At 41.6% G+C, this 17,858-nt stretch overlaps 1 protein-coding gene across 3 annotated transcripts in view; it reads right to left on the bottom strand.

Annotated features, from left to right (window-relative positions):
- Window positions 1–17,858, bottom strand: part of SLC9A8 (solute carrier family 9 member A8) — a 66,250-nt gene that overhangs the window by 30,946 nt on the left and 17,446 nt on the right. For 2 of the 3 annotated variants that reach the window (XM_021685897.2, XM_044919106.1), the window contains 4 exons: window positions 12,106–12,164; window positions 6,965–7,048; window positions 2,826–2,927; window positions 1,719–1,753 (listed from right to left, as the gene is read on the bottom strand). In XM_021685897.2, coding sequence (XP_021541572.2) covers window positions 1,719–1,753; window positions 2,826–2,927; window positions 6,965–7,048; window positions 12,106–12,164 — 280 coding nt within the window. Of the gene's footprint in view, window positions 1–1,718; window positions 1,797–2,825; window positions 2,928–6,964; window positions 7,049–12,105; window positions 12,165–17,858 lie in introns of all 3 variants that reach the window. The other variant, XM_044919105.1, reaches the window with a different exon arrangement.

The raw sequence follows: 17,858 nt of genomic DNA, 5'->3' as shown, positions 1-17,858 counted from the left end.
AAATAAAATCTTAAAAAAAACTAGAAAATTCACTATTAAAATCTAGAAACCTGGCCTCTTGCGAAAAAAAAAAAGTTTTTTTAAGATTTTATTTATTCACTTGAGAGAGAGAGAGAGCACAGACATGGGGAGAGGAGAGGGAGAGGGAGAAGCAGACTCCCCGCTGAGCAGGGAGCCTGATGCGGGGCTCAATCCCAGAACCTGGAGGATCCTGACCTGAGCCAAAAGCAGACGTTTAACCGACTGAGCCACCCAGGTGCCCCCCAATGTTCTTTTAATATTTAGTAATTCGGGGCCCATATTCCCCCAAGTGATTACTAGGTGGAGCTGAGAAGTCCCCTTCAGACAGGGTGCACTCTTCCGGTCACCACTGTGGTCACCCCGAGACGCAAAAGGCAGTGCCCTCTGGTAAGTGCTCGGCCAGGCTCTGTGGCTGTGTGTGTTTGCGACTGCTGGCTCATTTCCCCAGAGCACTCCCTCTGAGGGGGATGGTCCCTTTCTAATAGGAAAGGAAGTGTCTGCACACAGAGAGAGAAACCCTACCTGGCTCCTATCCTGCTTGTCTAAGGGACAATTCTTTTACTCCTCTCTCCCTGAACATCCCAATAAACACTGGTTCAATTCAATTCCACAAGAATTTATCCAGCATTTTCTGTATCTCTAACCAGTTGCCCCAAAACAGGTTGAAGGACTGAATGCTATGACATCTTCCTTTACATGACTGGGTATGGGACGTTTCTTTTCACTTGCAAAATACCTACAAAATGCGGGGCCTGGGTTCTGCTTTATTTCCAGCTCCTTATGGAACAGGAATGTGACTTTCGCTACTTGTTTATATATCAGGACTACCTTACAACAAAAACTCCAAAATTTATGTTCCTGGTGGAAAGATGGGATTGGACTGGCTGGTAGCAGAGCACATTTCCCATGAAAAGGGCTTCAAGATTCTAGCCCCCAAGTTGCTGAAGGCTGAAAGCTCTGGCCGGCCTGATGGGAGAGACCCGGGGCCAAGAGCTCACCTTGCTTTCTAGCCCCCAGCCAGGCCACAGAAGCAAGCGCCGATGGTGCAGAAACACGGACCAAGGCTGCACACGCTCTGGACTTCTCAGAGAGGGGCAACCAGGCTGCACTCTGCTTGTGCACTTGTTTAGCACTAGATCTGGTACTATCCAGGAGACTGCGGCCTGGGTTGCTGGCCTGGGCTCTGAGAGAGCAGCTCGGCGTGATCACTCGAGTAACTTCAGACTGAGCAAGATATCCACAGTAGAGCCCTTGGCCCTGCCTGCTTCCCCCACCCCACCCCACACCTGGCTTCAGGGGAAGCCCAGAGCAAAGATTCTGTATGCCTCACTTCCCACTCCATCCCTAATCTATCAAGAGGACAACTTTTCATTGTGGCCACTGAAAAGACTCAGAAATTAGCTGAAGATGATTCTGGATAATCAAAGATGCAGTGTGTGGTTAACGGACCAGAGTCATTCTCTCCAAAGCTTAAACTAAATCAGTTCTTTCAATCAGCAATGCTCTGACTAGAGATCGTCGAAATTCCACAATATAGTTTTGATTCATTTCAGAACCACAGGTTAATTCAGCAGAAATCATCAGCAGAACAAAAAGAGAGACAGAATAGAGAAATACCACACCCAGGAATCAATGTGGAGAAAACTATCCCCAGTCTGAAAAGTAGTCACACGGGTGTGACAGTATTAAAGATTTACCTGTCTGTCATGTTGAGTTTAGAGATTACATCAGCCTGTAAAATAAAACACACAAACACACAGACACAAAAAAACCCCCTGGAGAACAGCCAAGAAGATTAAAATGTCCATTAGTGTTTTATTAGTAACTAATAAGGACATTAATCTTCAGTCCCCAAACCACTTGAAAAATAAAGAAAACTCTAAGTTTTAGTTTAAGCATGCATTCAATCATTATACAACAAAAGTATGGAACAGAACGCTACATTTTTCAAGCCAAATTAGGCATGGTTTTCTTAAGTTCATTCCCATTTGATGCTAGAAGCTGTGCAATGAAGAAGGGTGCACGACAGACAGATTTATCCTGGTGCCACTGAGGTGGCAGTCCAAGTGACAATCAAATGCAGTGGGCTTTGGCCGACAGCTGCCCATAGAAGCAAACACGTCTGACACACACACGAGAAGCCTGCCAGTCACCCAGAGGCCTGAATCTCAAACTGAGTTTACAGAACCGGGACAAGTGCCCATAAAGGAAAAGAACTATGACATGCACAGACATGCAGAATGCAAAACTATAGATATTACCTTTCTGGGTAGATTGGGTTTAAATTAATTCAAATGAATTCGAACTCAAAGTACAGAACACTGGGAACTGGTTTAGCAATGGTGGAAAATCCAAAGTATATAAATCTATGGGTGGACAGCTTAGAATTGAGTGAACATATGCAGAATCAAGTTTGATTTTTACTAAGAAACAGTGGTTAATCCTGATTCAGTCTACTTGATAACACAACTGATACTGTTTTAATCTGAAGACCTTGGGGGTATATACCCTGCTTTATTTTTAGTATTCTGTCTTAAGAAATTATTGGTTTGCAAATAAGATAAAAAAACTTTTGGGGATTATGGAGAAGATTCACTCAATTCCAGACACCAACGTTCTTCGAGGACACTTAGAAACAATTTCAACATGCCTTTACGGTTCCTCGTAGGAGTTTGGATTTCCTTCCAGGACAGCATTTACCTTGAATGTGAAACCCAGGCCCCACGAAGTGTCCCTACCCCACCTCCCTGCACTAGCTCTAAGAATGTAAGATTTTCAGAATTTTTCAAAGATGTTTTTCTTACCTGACCGAGAAAATAAATTCCTCCACCTACTACAAAAGCGGAAATTGCCGTACCGAAGACAGCAAACAGGGTGATGGAACCAATATTTTGAAAGAAGTTACCCTGTTGGAAAGAGCAGAAATAAGAGAACTGCTTAGGGAAGCTGGTCCAATCAGTGAAGGCACGCACCCCCCACCTGGCCCTCTGCACACACTGGATTCTCTGCAAAAGACCACCCACCTGGTTTGTGCTGTCTTCACCATGACCCCCCTATTTCCACTCGGAATGCAGATAAAACCCAACCAAAGACTGGATGGTTGGACCCCTGTGAAGGCCTCTAACCTCCCCTTTGTTCTCTGGGTTCTAGTCACACTGGTAGCTTTTGGTTCTTTGAACATTTCATGCTCCCTGGGCTTGGACCACTCTTTCTTCCTCCTTGCTTGGTGAACTTGAATCATCCTAAGATCTTAGGCAGTTTGGCTCTTCCTGAGGGAAGCCTGCTCTCATCCCTTAGCCAGGTCAGACCCTATTCTATGCTCTCAATGCACAATAACCCTCTCCTTGTAGAACATGACAGGGCCGAAATCTTACATTCATTTATATAACTATTTGATGTCTGTCTTTCCCACTAAGCTATATGCTCAATGGTGGGGATGGGGAACACAAGGACAGGGACATACACACACACAATGACCTCGTCTGCCTTTATATAACACAGTTACTGGTGTGATGCCCATCAGATGGAAGATGCCCTATGAATAGGTACTGAAGGAATTAATCGTGTTTCAGGTCTGATCAAAGTCCAAAGCTTATACAATTGTAATTTTTTATTTAATTAAAAAAAGGTACATAATTTCTTTTAAAGACTTTATGCAATCTCTATACCCAATGTGGGGCTCAAACTCACAACCCTGAGATCAAGAGTCACATGCTGCACTGACTGAGCCAGCCGGGTACCCCAGAAAAGGTGCATTATTATAAAGAAGGTCAAGATAATAGCTTATATAATCAGAAAATCCTGTTTGCTCACTTCAAAAGCCTGTCCTCAGCTCAACATTGGCAGCCCCACCAAGCCCATCTCCTTCAGGGGGCTGCTTTGCTTCATTCATTGCAATCTGATTTGGCTGCCCATAATCTGACATTCAATTACTTTGGTATATCAATCTTCCACACACAAAGAACTTTAAAAGAACTCAGGGCAAACATAATGATTTGGTTTTTTTCTAAACTAAAGGCTTTCATCTATGAGCTTTTCTTTGCAAGGAGTTGATTTATTTTGTTGTTAAAACAGATTAAACTAGGGGCGCCTGGGTGCCTCTGTCGTTAAGCATCTGCCTTCGCTCAGGTCATGATCCCAGGGTGCTGGGATCGAGCCCCACGTCGGGCTCCCTGTTCAGCGGGAAGCCTGCTTCTCCTTCTCCCATTCCCCCTGCTTGTGTTCCCTCTCTCGCTGTGTCTCTCTCTGTCAAATGAATAAATAAAATCTTAAAAAAAATTTTAAATTAAGTCTTGATCTGTTTATAGGAATCTAATGCTGATATAATTTATGGAGTTGGTTAATATTAATCTGGATGTTGGGCGCCTGGGTGGCTCAGTTGGTTAAGCGACTGCCTTCGGCTCAGGTCATGATCCTGGAGTCCCGGGATCGAGTCCCACATCGGGCTCCCTGCTCAGCAGGGAGTCTGCTTCTCCCTCTGACCCTCCTCCCTCTCGTGCTCTCTCTCATTCTCTCTCTTGCAAATTAAAAAAATATATATATTAATCTGGATGTTGAAAATTTACCCCTATTCAAGTTACCACATTCAAGAACTTCCCTTTGTTACATAAAGCAAATTTATCTGTTTCTCTTTGACATAACTAATGGCCTAGTCTTTACATTATATTAATAATTTTAAAGAACCAATAGTTGCCTATCTAATGCATATTAACGGATGGTAATCTTATTGAAATTTTTATTCCAAGTCCAAATTTACATCAACAAATATAGCAATATTAAAGACACCCAGAGTTGACTTCCTATCTTCTTTGGGGAGGGTAAGAAGTGGAGAGAAGTCTTTGCATTCACATTTCTAACTCACATTAGTCCCTTTCACATAAACTGTCACATTTTCTGCTGGAAAGCCATCTTCAAACATATGTTTTTCTAAGAAATTATTATTTTCCTCAAATTTTGGAACAAGTTTCTCTTTCCTCCCTCCAAAAAATTAGAAAATAAAAATTTTATATGCTCTAATACAATAATCAAAGTGTCATATTTTTAAATAAAAACCAAATCAATCTCAGCACTGTTTTGAAATATTTTCACAATCTACTTATAGTTTAATATCTGTTTATAAAATGAAAGAGTGAAAGACATTGACTTTTAATTCCTTCCTGCCTGTTTCTTTTTAAATTATCTGAGGTCAGTAATAATTTATAAGACTTGGGAATTTTTTTTTACATTAAACTTCCTTTTCACTTTTTCTTTGAATAGATGCACAATAAAATAACAGCTTAAACAAAATCTGGACTGAACATTTTAGAATATTTATGCTTTAGTACCCAGGTGGAAAATTAAAGATTTAATTAGTATGTTTTGACCAAAACTCTCATGACAAATTTAACTCTCAAGCTTAATAAGCTATTAAAAACAACACTGGTCGGGCGCCTGGGTGGCTCAGGCGTTAAGCGTCTGCCTTCGGCTCAGGTCATGATCCCAGGGTCCTGGGATCGAGTCCCACATCGGGCTCCCTGCTCGGCGGGAAGCCTGCTTCTCCCTCTCCCACTCCCCCTGCTTGTGTTCCTGCTCTCGCTATGTCTCTCTCTGTCAAAAAAATAAATAAAATCTTTAAAAAAAAACAAAAACAAAAAACAAAAAACAACACTGGTCATATTAATAAGAGATAATAACAAGAAGGATCACCAATTATTTAGTGTGGTGGGTGATGCTTTGCAAACATTCTTTCATCTAGTGCAAACCTTCAAACAACCTGAGAGGTAGGATTTTCAGGGGGTTTTTTTGTTTTGTTTTGTTTTTAATTTTGACTTTACCCAAAAGACACCTGTAGGGGGCAGCGCATGATTAGACCTACATCTCTCTGAAAGTCCAGGCTCTTTCCTCTCTCTGAGGCTAGGCCACACCTTCCAACCTTCACAATTTTTAATCACATTCACAAAATAACTGATGTATTACGAATATTTTAAATTGAATCACCTTTTTATTTTATTTTTTTAAAGATTTATTTATTTGAGAGAGACAGAGAGAGCACAAGACGGGGGAGAGGCAGAGGGAGAAGGAGACTCCCGGCTGAGCAGGGAGCCCGAGGTGGGGCTTGATCCCAGGACCTGGAGATCATGACCCAAGCCAAAGGCAGACACTCAACCATCTGAGCCACCCAGGCGCCCCACCTTTTTATTTTAAAACTTAAATACACTTAAAGAAAACTCACAGACAAGAAAAAGACATACCCAACCCTCCTCGCCCCAAAACACACACACATACATACAAACTGGCTTAAAAGTGAGAAGCTCCCGCCCAGGCAGGAAGGATGTCACTGGAAGCTGGAGGAAGGAGACCAGAAATGCTGGGGCAGAGCAGGGAAGTGGGCAGGGGCCAGTGAGGCCACTCTCCAAGCTGAGGAGCCAGGAATAGGCAGAGTAACTGTGGGGCTAGGTGATGGGCCAGAAGGAGGTGGAGGACTGGGAACAAGGATGAGGCTCCAGTCTGGTAAGGAGAAGCTGGGCCAGGGAAAGGGCAGGAAGAAAGGGAGACTGGGGGTGAGGGGCTATTAGCTGGGAGCTGAGGCCCAGGGCAAAACACTGAGAGCGGAGGCACATGTCCCCGCTGTCCCAGGACAGTCTGCTTCTACATGTGTCAGTCTGTGTCCAACAAGAGGAATCAATGGATCGTCTGTACACCACTTAAAATCACTTTGGCCATCACTTCCTAGGCAAAGCAACCCTCTACGGAAAACACTAGTTAATAAGCCACACTGCCTGAAACCAGGTATGTCTGCTCCTCTCCCTAAGTCTGGCAGTGCAGTCCAGCTTCTACCATGCACCCCCGGGGTGTCGGCGCAGAGCCTCCACTGCTAGGTCAACACCCAAGTTTTTCGGGAGCCTGCCTTACTAACATGGGCAGCCACCTAGACCAAAAGCACCAATGCATGCCTGAGTCTTACCTTGTGTAATGAATATCCTGACTCAAATATAATAGGAGGAAGCAAGAGGAGGAAAAACATATTTGGACGAAACATTTCTTCTTCCTGTAAATATAAAATGGGTATTTTCAGAAGCATGGAAATTTGTGTAGTTAAGAAATAAATCCATCAGTGAAGAGCCAAAGTAATTGTTCTCTTAGGCCCAGTGGAAACATGCAATGTTTAAAAGAGTACCTAATGGTAAAACCAAGCAGCAGAGGAAACCAGAAAACATAATAAAACCTGCATTAAAAAATGTAGGACAAGTGATTTTAAAGGTGACCAGCATAAGAAACGGGATGAACTGCTTCCAAACACACAGTATATGCTCTTCATTTTTTTTTTTTTTAATTTTTATAGAAAGGGAGGGGGGAGGGGTAGACAGAGAGGGAGAAAGAGAATCTTAAGCAGGCTCCACACCCAGCACGGAGCCCGACGTAGGGCTTAATCTCACGACCTGAGCCGAAATCAAGAGTTGGATGCTTAACCAACTGAGCCACCCAGGTGCCCCTGCTTTTCATTCTTTACTAAGGAAAGAAAATTTTAATACAGAAAACATTTCAATTACAATAGAACACTTTCAAAAATAAGTCCACAAATTTAAATTCTCTGGGAAAAAGTAACAGTAAGCCCTAAAACAATCCACTTGGAGGAAGAGTAAACCCTATACATGTTTAAAATAGCCCTACCTTTTCTCTGCCTGTCACAGACAACTGTGCCATTTTCCTAAATCTGGGACTATGATGGAATAGTCTCCATCTGACGCCCTTCTGACTTGGGACATGGCTATCAAGCAAGCCCCTTGCCATGCCAGAACATGGCCATTTTTAGAGGGATGACATAATAATTTCATTTTCTATATTAATACCTCTAATTGTTGAGGTACTGGGGGGAAAATTCATACTGGCCCTCAAATCCAAAATGACCGCATGTAATATAAAGCCTACTTAATAACTGCAGTATTAATTAGGCCCTTTTTCATATGAAAGTTTTCATGCCACAGTCTTGACAGTCAGATTTCTTGTCAAAATCCCTATTCAAAAGAATGGCTAAGTGTATTCTTACAAATGTACAGCTGTTACCATAAAGACTAAAATAACATTCAAAGGCTCAAAATAGAAAGCAAATGATGACTTCTGAAAATGCCTTATTAAATCTTAAAATAACTGCCCATGCAACAAGCTCATGACTCAGACTGGGACCATGTGAAAAGAAATGGGCCGATCTCTGTTTTGTGGGGCAACCTATTCTCAGGATCTGTGCAGTGGGACCGCTATATAGATTCTTTTGGAGTTTCAGAAACTAACCCCCGACCCCACCTTGAGAAAAAAGAGAACCCACCTGTAGTGGGTTGCATGGTGTCCTCCAGGCTTAATTCATGTCCACCTGGAACCCCAGATGTGACCTACTTTGAAAATAGGGTCTTTGTAGATGTAATTAAGGTGTAATATAAGAATCCAGGTGAGATCATACTAGAATGGGGGGGCCCTAAACCCAATGACAGTGTCCTTACGAGAGACAGGAAAGGACACACACAGAGAAGGAGGACATGTGAAGACAGAGATGAGAAATGGGTTACACTGCCATCACCAACCAACACTTGGGGACCATCAAAAGCAGCAAAAGCCAATGATGGATTCTCCCCTAGAGCCTGGATTTGCTCCCCAGAGGGAACATGGCCCTACCAACACCTTCATTTCAGATTTCTGGCCTCTAGAACTATGGAAGAATAATCTCTGTGGTCTTAAGCTCCCCAGTTTTGGTAATTTGCTGCGGCAGCCACAGGAAATGAATGTCCCAGCTTACAGTGAGCGAACAGTGTCACAGAAAGATCCTAGGTTCCTTTTGGCAACATTATCCCCAAAATGGTATGAGGTGATTTTAGATGGTACATGAGCAGTATGCCATATACCACTGAAGCCCCAGATTGAGAAAGTCAGCCCCCTTTGATTCTTTTCCAGTCCCAATTAAGTCAAAGACACTGCAGGCTCGTGTGAGGGCACATAAAGCCTCTCTCCAATGTGCTGATCTCCCTTTTCAACAGAACAAGCTTGACCTCAGAGGCTTCAGGGGGCCTCTGCACTACTTTGTTTTTATCATATCTATTTATAAAAACAGTATTGGTTTCCCACAGTATTATAACCCGGTATTATAATGTCTCCTTTAAAATAAACATCTATAGTATGTATACCAGTGTTCACAGCAGCATTATCCACAATAGCCAAAAGGTAGAAACAGCCCAACGGTCCATCAACAGATGAATGGATAAACAAAGTGTGGTATATACCTACAAAAGAGTATTATTCAGCCACAAAAGGAAGGAAATTCTGACACATGCTACAGTATGAATGAACCTTAAAAACATCACGCTGAGTAAAATAAACCAGACACAAAAGGACAAATGTTGTATGATTCCACTTACATAAGGTACCTAAAATAGGTAAATTCATAAAGATACAAAGTAGAATAGGGGGCTACTAAAAAACAGACAATACTAAAAAAAAAAAAAGCAGAATAGACTGGGGAGCGGGGACCGGGGAGTAGTTTACTAGGTAAGAGTTTCTGTCTGGGACGATAAAACAGTTCTGGAAATAAATAATGTGATGATTATACAACATTGTGAATGTAGCTAGCCACTGAAATATATACCTAAAAATAGCTAAAATGATATATTTTATGTTATATATATATTTTACCACAACCAAAGCCTTTTAAAAAAAACTGCTACAAAAAATATATTTACAGGGGCGCTTGGGTGGCTCAGTAGTTAAGCGTCTGCCCTCGGCTCAGGTCATGAGCCCAGGGTCCTGGGATCGAGCCCTGCATCGGGCTCCCTGCTCTGTGGGGAGCCTGCTTCTCCCTTTCCCACTATCCCCGCTTGTGTTCCAGCTCTTGCTGTGTCTCTCTCTCTCTGTCAAAATAAATAAATAAAATCTTAAAAAAAAAAAAATATATATATATATATTTACATAAAAAAGCAGTTGCTTCAAGAAATAAATACATAAGTATATGAAAATACAGGTGGAAGGCAGGCCCAGCGGGACAGTCTGGCAGCAGAACTGCACGGAAAGAACACCAGGCTCCTTGTTTTTTTTGATCTCCCCTTGCTTCCTGCAGCACCCGGTTTCCAAACAGGTGTCTTGCTTCCTGCTTCGGCTTTCCACAAACACCTGTTCCTCTGGGAAGCCTGGCCCAACTATCCCGGCCTTGAAACCTCCCCCTTTTCTGAGGTCAAGCCCAGATCGCCTGGACGGCTCTTTGGGCACTTAATTACATTCACCACCCAACTCTGCTTCACTTGCCTGTACCATTAAATATACTACTATTATTTAACTTGGAAAGTAACATCCACTGAAAAATAAATTCAACAAAATTAAAGCATACAAAACTTGGAGGACAACCTCCCCTCCCCCACCCCCTGGCTCCCACTGCTCAGAACAAGGGTCACCAACTCACAGGCTCCCCAGGCCACACAGCATTCCCCGAAGGAGCAGCTGCTGAATTTCTGTGGGGCGGCATGTGGGCCTGACGTTAACAGAGTTTCTGTTTCTTCAAGGGAAGCTAGAGGTTCAGGTTTTTATGTGAAATTTCCAGCATTTTATATAGATTTACAATATTTTAAAATAAAACAATTTTTAATTATTTAAAATCAGGTCCAATTTTGAGTGACTGATTTTAAATTAAATCAGTTAAATTTTGATTTAAATCAAAATGTGTTAGCAGGCTGATATCTACATATCAGGCTGTATGCAGGAACAGAGAAAGGGTTACAGTCTGTGTCCCCTGCCCTGCAACTAGCCACTGTGAGGGTGATGAAATTTAACCAGTTGTAGTAGGCCAGAGAGATCATTCACAATGTGGGGCCTGCCCCGTCCCTTCCCCAGCTGAGGGGAGATCTATGGTAGGAGGAGCTCAACATGTATTTTGAGAATCCATTTAATACATACAATATTTCCTGAATATTAATTATAACAGTTCAATTTGTGTTTTAGGTCAGACCATGTGGCTTGTTTTGCTACACTCTATAGTTTCCTAGGTAAATTAATCCTAGCACCTAGGAGCTGAATCAAAACAAGAGGGGTTTGAATGTGCTAAATCATAGCTACAAAATATTCTTTAATATTTTGAAATGAACCTTACTGCCCTCTACACAATTTTGTTACACACTTTTTAAATCTCTGTACTCAATATGGATGCAGAAGTTTTTTTTTTTTTTTTTTTAATTTATTTGTTTGACACAGAGAGACACAGTGAGAGAGGGAACACAAGCAGGGGGAGTGGGAGAGGGAGAAGCAGGCTTCCCGCCGAGCAGGGAGCCCGATGCGGGGCTCGATCCCAGGACCCTGGGATCATGACCTGAGCCGAAGGCAGACGCTCAACGACTGAGCCACCCAGGCGCCCCAAGGATGCACAAGTTTAAGTTGAAATTCGAGTTTCAGTTAGTCCTTGTACCACAAGATGATGCCCACATGCGGAGTACTATATGAACACGAGGGTATGAACACCCACACACTGAGGACAGCATGGTATGGTAGAGAGAATACAGAATACACAGGGCCAGCGCATCTGGCCCTAAGGCTCAACTCAGCCACTTCCTAGCTCTGTGATGTTGGACATGTCTCAACCTCTCTGTGCTCACTTTCTTCATCTGTAAAAACACAGTGATGATAATATGTGGTCAATCTACCTCATGTGGTTTTCATGAGGACAACATGAGCTACAGTGTAGGAAGCATTCTGTAAGCTCTACGGTGCTGGACAAATCCGTTTTATCTTCAGCTGTCAGCAATAACCACTGATTGATGTTTAATGCTAATTAGAGACTTCCCCCAGACAGCAGCAGGTTATTCTAAGATTATACAAATTCAAATAAATAACAAAACATGACACTGAGTGCTCCCATGTTAACTTGAAGCAGTGTGAGACTTACGTTTTTTCAGAAAGTCAGATGTAAAGATATCAACCCTAATCCAGTAGAATGTTAAAAAATTAATGGGACAATATAAACTTCACTGATAGTCAAGTAATGATAAGCCACCATAACTAACCATCAGTGTTATAAAATTAAGGACAATCAATAAAAATTTTAAGTATGTTAAAAAATCAACAGGTGGGCAAACCTACCTTCCAATTTGCCAATTTTTTGAACTCTATAATTTTTATAACTGCTCCCATGAGAATACCTAGAAGAGAAAATATAAAATTGAACATAATTTAAGATATGAGAAAGATTACTCAGGTTTATTATTCCAGAGAAACTATTATGTCTTTAAATGGCTTTTATGGATTTCTGCAAGTTTTATGTCTGAAAACCTAATAATGGAAACCAACGTGAAGTTCTGAGTCGCATCTCAGGCAAGCATACGATAATAAAGTCAACAACAATGGGGCGGGGTGCATCTAGGAAACACAAAACTTGACAAAACAAGACCCAAGGATAGTCTGCTGGGCACAGAAGATTTAACACCTGTCAGTGTTGCTACATCTGCCCATCTTCAATGTGAAATGACAGAAAGCCCACGTGCTAAGTTTGCCCTATACTGCATAATCTTACCATTTTCAAAAAAGAATACAAGATCGCTTTCTTAGATTCAGATGGCAGCTCTATGCAGTCTTCAGTTAGAGATAAAACCTCAATGCTAAAAATAACCTAAAGTAAAAATTCTGTGAAATTCCTGGAACAAAACAGACCATCTGAGTTCAGGCATGTTTCCTTAAGGCTGACAGGCTCATTACTCTCTCATAAAGAACCTACCAAAAATAATTCTCAAAGAAGCATCACGAGGACAGTTTATGATGGCTCTGTTACTCACTAGATAAATGATTTTTAACCCTGTTGACTCATCAGAATCACCATGGGAGCTTTTCATAAAAATAAAGACACCCGAGCAGCACTCCAGACCTACTAAATCACAATCTCTGGTAGGGGGTAATACAAAGCAAGCCTGAAGACCACAGTCATAGACTCTTATTTATTTATTTATTTATTTTAAAGATTTTATTTATTTATTCATGAGAGACAGAGAGAAAGAGAGAGAGAAGCAGAGGGAGAAGCAGGCTCCCAAGGAGCAGGGAGCCCGATGCGGGACTCGATCCCAGGACCCTGGGATCATGACCTGAGCCGAAGGCAGACGCTTAACCATCTGAGCCACCCAGGCGCCCCTCACAGTCATAGACTCTTAAAGACAAAGCCTTCCCTCCCCACTACAGAGGAAGGAGCTTCTCCCCATCAACAACAGAAAGCCAGAAAGGCAGAAAGCCGAAGAAACACTTTGTTGGGTGGGGCGAGGAAATGATACTAGAAGAGAGAAGTTTATCAGGAAAATGAAGTGCACACTTCTGTGGGGAAGGGCGTTTCAGGTGAGAAGAGGAGATAAGTTTAACTTTATAAACCTCTGTACTATTTGAACTGTTACATATTATTAAAACAATAATAAAATTACTTTGAAAAAGAGACCAAGACAAAATAGATTTGGGCTGTAAAGAGTCAATGAACCTATTTTCGGAAAAGAAGTTGTCCATTCACTTGCCAGGTGGCATGAAAGCACTGATTCTAACCTCTCCAGATAGGGTTCCCCAGTTGCTTCTTTCTTATCTTTTCAAATGGTGTATACATTTTAAGGACTTTTTAATACAATTTTTTATTAATCCAATAACTCATGAATACTTTGTAAAATGTTATAAATAAGACAAAAGTCCCTTTTGATGAAATCCCACCCCCCACTCACACCTTAGTTCTTTCTCTTCCTGCCCCCGGGTTACCAACCATCTTGATAAGTTTGGGAAATATTCTACCAGATCATTCTCTATCCTCTTACATGTTTATATTTAACCACACAGTCCTGAGTGTGTGTTTATATAAAATTTACAGTACTGTAATGAATCATTCTACTACTTGCTATTTTGCTCAGTGTTAAATCTTGGGAGATGCACTCAGGGATTATTACATATAGATCTGCCTCATTCCTTTGAACAGCTCTGCAGCATAGCATAAAAATGCCACACATTGAATAGATATTTCCCCAAAGAAGATATACAAATGGCCAACAAGCACATGAAAAGATGCTTAACATCATTAGGGGAATGCAAATCAAAACCACAATGAGATAGCTCTTCACACTCCCTAGGATAGCTAGCATACAAAGACAGGAAAGCAAGCGGGGCAAGGGTATGGAGAAACAGGAGCCCTCATTCATACATTGCTGGTGGGAATGTACAATGGTGTGGTCACTGTGAGAAAACTGTTCAGCAGTTCCTGAAAAAGTAAAACAGAGTTACCATATGACCCAGCACAGAAAACAAATGCTCGTAACAGAAATTTGTACACGGGTGTTCATTAGCAGCATTATTCACAGTAGTCCAAAGGCGGGAGCAACGCAAATGTTCATCAACTGATGAATGGAGAAACAAAGTGTACATTCACACAATGGAATAATATCTGGCAATTAAAAAAAACGGGGCACTGATCTATGCCACAACGTGGATGAATCTTGAAAACGTGTTAAGTGAAAGGAGCCAGGCACAAAAGACACATATTTTGTGACCCGTTTGTACAAAACATGCAGGAGGGGCAAATCTATAGAGACAGAAATGGTTGCCTTGGACTGGGGAGGAGGGGTTTGGGGGTGATAGCTAAAGGGAATGGGGTTCCTTTTTGGGGTGATGAAAATTTTCTAAAATCGACTGTTGTGATAGCTGTACAACTCTGTGAATATACTAAAACCCACTGAATAGTACATTTATTTTTTATTTTTTATTTTATTTTTTTAAAAGATTTTATTTATTTATTTGAGACAGAATGAGAGAGAGAGAGCACGTGAGAGGGGGGAGGGTCAGAGGGAGAAGCAGACTCCCTGCCGAGCAGGAAGCCCGATGCGGGACTCGATCCAGGGACTCCAGGATCATGACCTGAGCCGAAGGCAGTCGCTTAACCAACTGAGCCACCCAGGCGCCCCTGAATAGTACATTTAAAATGGGTAACTTGTATCATATATGAATTATATCTCAATAAATCTGTTATAAAAAAAGGCCGCAGATTGTACAATTCCATTTATACAAAATGTATGGAATAGGCAAGTCTACGGAGACAGGAAGTAGGTTGGTGGTTGCCAAGGGTGGGGGGAAGGAGGGAATGGGGAGTGACTGCTAATAGGTAGAGGTTTCAAAAAAAAAAAAAAAATAAGTAGAGGTTTCTTTTTGCAGTGATGAAAATGTTCTGTAATTAGATAGTGGTGATGGTTGCACAGTCCTGTGAATATACTGAAAAGCACTGAATTGTACACCTTAAAACTGTGAAGTTTATGGTATGTGAATTATACTTTAATTTTTTTAAAAAAGTCACAATTTTTTTAACTATTCCGCAAATGATAGCTGTCTCCAACCATTTGCTGTTAACAGCGGTCCTGCAATGAACATGCTGGCTCTCGCCTCTTTGTGTAAGAGTGTTTCCTGAGGGCAGATCTAGAGACAGTGAACAGCATGAACATTTTTCTCTCTTGAGAATGCTGCCAAACTGTCCTCCAAAGTGGTTGCACCGAGTTATACTGCTGCCCCAGAGCACTCCCACATCTTCACCAACCCTGGATAATCATCAGACTAACATTTCTGCCCCAGATGATGGGCAAGAAGTTGTACTTTGCATTTGTAGCTAATCTGCATTCAGTAATCATTCCTGATTACTAGGGAAGTTGAACTTCTCATGGTTTCAGAATTCATTTTTAAAGCTGGTGTTTTCCTGCTCTACTAAAACCTCAACTTTCTCTTTCCCTTGTAAATGTATAATACCATGGTTAATGCTTTTGTGATTACATGTGAAGCAGCTGCATTTGAAAATCATTATTCGTAATTATCTATTATTATATCTATTGATTATAATCATAATTATTCTATTGCCTAAGCTTGTTTCTATATTATTATTTATGAGGCACTAGAAAGCTTTGTAGAATACGATGTGATGTTATTATTCCTACTGTTACTATTATTATTTGAGCAAGCCTTTCTAGATATCCTAGGACTAAACTATCGTGCAGTGTGAGATTGGCAAGCTACTGCTTTTCCTTTTGAGACTAAGGTTCCAAGTCAGGTCAAATCTATCTACTCTACAGGAGGAATTCATACCACACAACTAACCACCAGATGGAAATAAAGCCCTATTAGATACAATTTTGTACATTCTTACCAGTAAAAAGAATATAAGCATGTACTTTTGAGTTATAAATTTTTATCTTATTAAAAAAGCGCTACTGTATTAATATATTTGAAAATGTACACACAAAACAGAGACTGTAAAAGAGTGAGATTAAAAATAAATAGAAACGGGCGCCTGGGTGGCTCAGTTGGTTGGGCGACTGCCTTCGGCTCAGGTCATGATCCTGGAGTCCCGGGATCGAGTCCCGCATCGGGCTCCCTGCTCGGCAGGGGGTCTGCTTCTCCCTCTGACCCTCCCCCCTCTCATGTGCTCTCTCTCTCTCTTTCTCTGTCTCAAATAAATAAATAAAATCTTAAAAAAAAAAAATAAATAAAATAAAATAAAATAAATAGAAACTCCAGTTCTGACATTTTCTTCTGCCCCCAATGGATCTTGGTGCACACACCTCATCATGGACACCACTGGATTAATTCAAAACATCGGGAACAATTAATATTTATTTGTTGAGCCCCTTCTCCCAGGATTTGTCACTTTAAATTATTTCTAATCCTCAGGAGAATACTTCAGGTAGGAAGGCTCAGAGAGTTGAAGTGGCCTTTCTGATGGCTCAGGGCCACCAAGTGACACTGGACATCCCACCACTTCGTGATGCTAAGACAGGCAGACGGCACTGCCCAGCCTGTCTGCACCGCTGTTACAGACCCTCATCTGTCCCAGGGTGCCTTGCTGCTCTACCACCATCACTGTGCAATGTTCCTGATAATTAATGTTAGAGGAAAAATGCTTAAGATGTCTTAAGGATGATAATCAGGTTGCCAAACAGTATGTAGAACATGATCTTAATTCCCTTAAAAAATAGATACATACGTACATATATATATTTGCCCCGTGTTAAAAATAAACACACACACCCCTTATGTCCAGGCACTGTGCTGATGTATAAAATATGCGCATTATTTTAGTTCATTCTCAAAACTACCCTGCGAGGCAATAAACCATAATAATATAGATGATAATATTAATAGCCCCAGCTGACAGTTAATGATTACTTAGCAGGTAGACATTATACTAAATGAATTCTACGTATTACCCTGCTCAATATCTGCAATTCTAGGAAGTGAAGGCCCTGTCATCTACACTTTACAGATAAGGAAACCGAGGCTAAGGCCCAGCATCACTTACCTAGTGAGTAACAGCAGATCCAGAATTGTTTAAGAATGAGTTATTTTATCTTTATTTGATTATATAACAGATGCACATGGTTCAAAACTTAAAAGGTAGAATACTCTGTGAAAATTTGAGTCTCTGGGCTTTTTTCTAGGTTTTTGCTATCACTGCCATTCCCATCTAAATAAATACTATTCCCCATGGGTGGGGGCATCCAGAGCATCCCCTGAAAGAGGGATTGTTGGGTCAAGGGTACAGGCATTTTTCATTCTCACACCGTGACGCTTGCCCAACTCCCTTCACTGGGCCCATATGCGTGAGCTGCCGAGAACGCTGGCTGCTAAGTGCTCACAGCTGTCCCCTACTCCAGAGAGGTGCCCTCAGCTGCCCAAAGGCACCTTATCAGGAAGTCATGCCCGCTCTGCATTGGTTCACAGCCAATGACTCACTGAGCCGGCAGTAGGAGTACACCCCCCTGGCTTTAAAGAGGGACAACCACAGCATGGGTTCTTGCTCCAGGGTCTTCCTAGTGAGGCTCTGGCTGGGCTGAAACTGAGATTCA

The sequence above is a fragment of the Neomonachus schauinslandi genome, chromosome 10, assembly GCF_002201575.2.
Source record: "Neomonachus schauinslandi chromosome 10, ASM220157v2, whole genome shotgun sequence".
Taxonomy (NCBI): Eukaryota; Metazoa; Chordata; class Mammalia; order Carnivora; family Phocidae; genus Neomonachus; species Neomonachus schauinslandi.
Note: the sequence above shows the minus strand (reverse complement) of the source record. Positions and strands in the feature narration are given on the sequence as shown.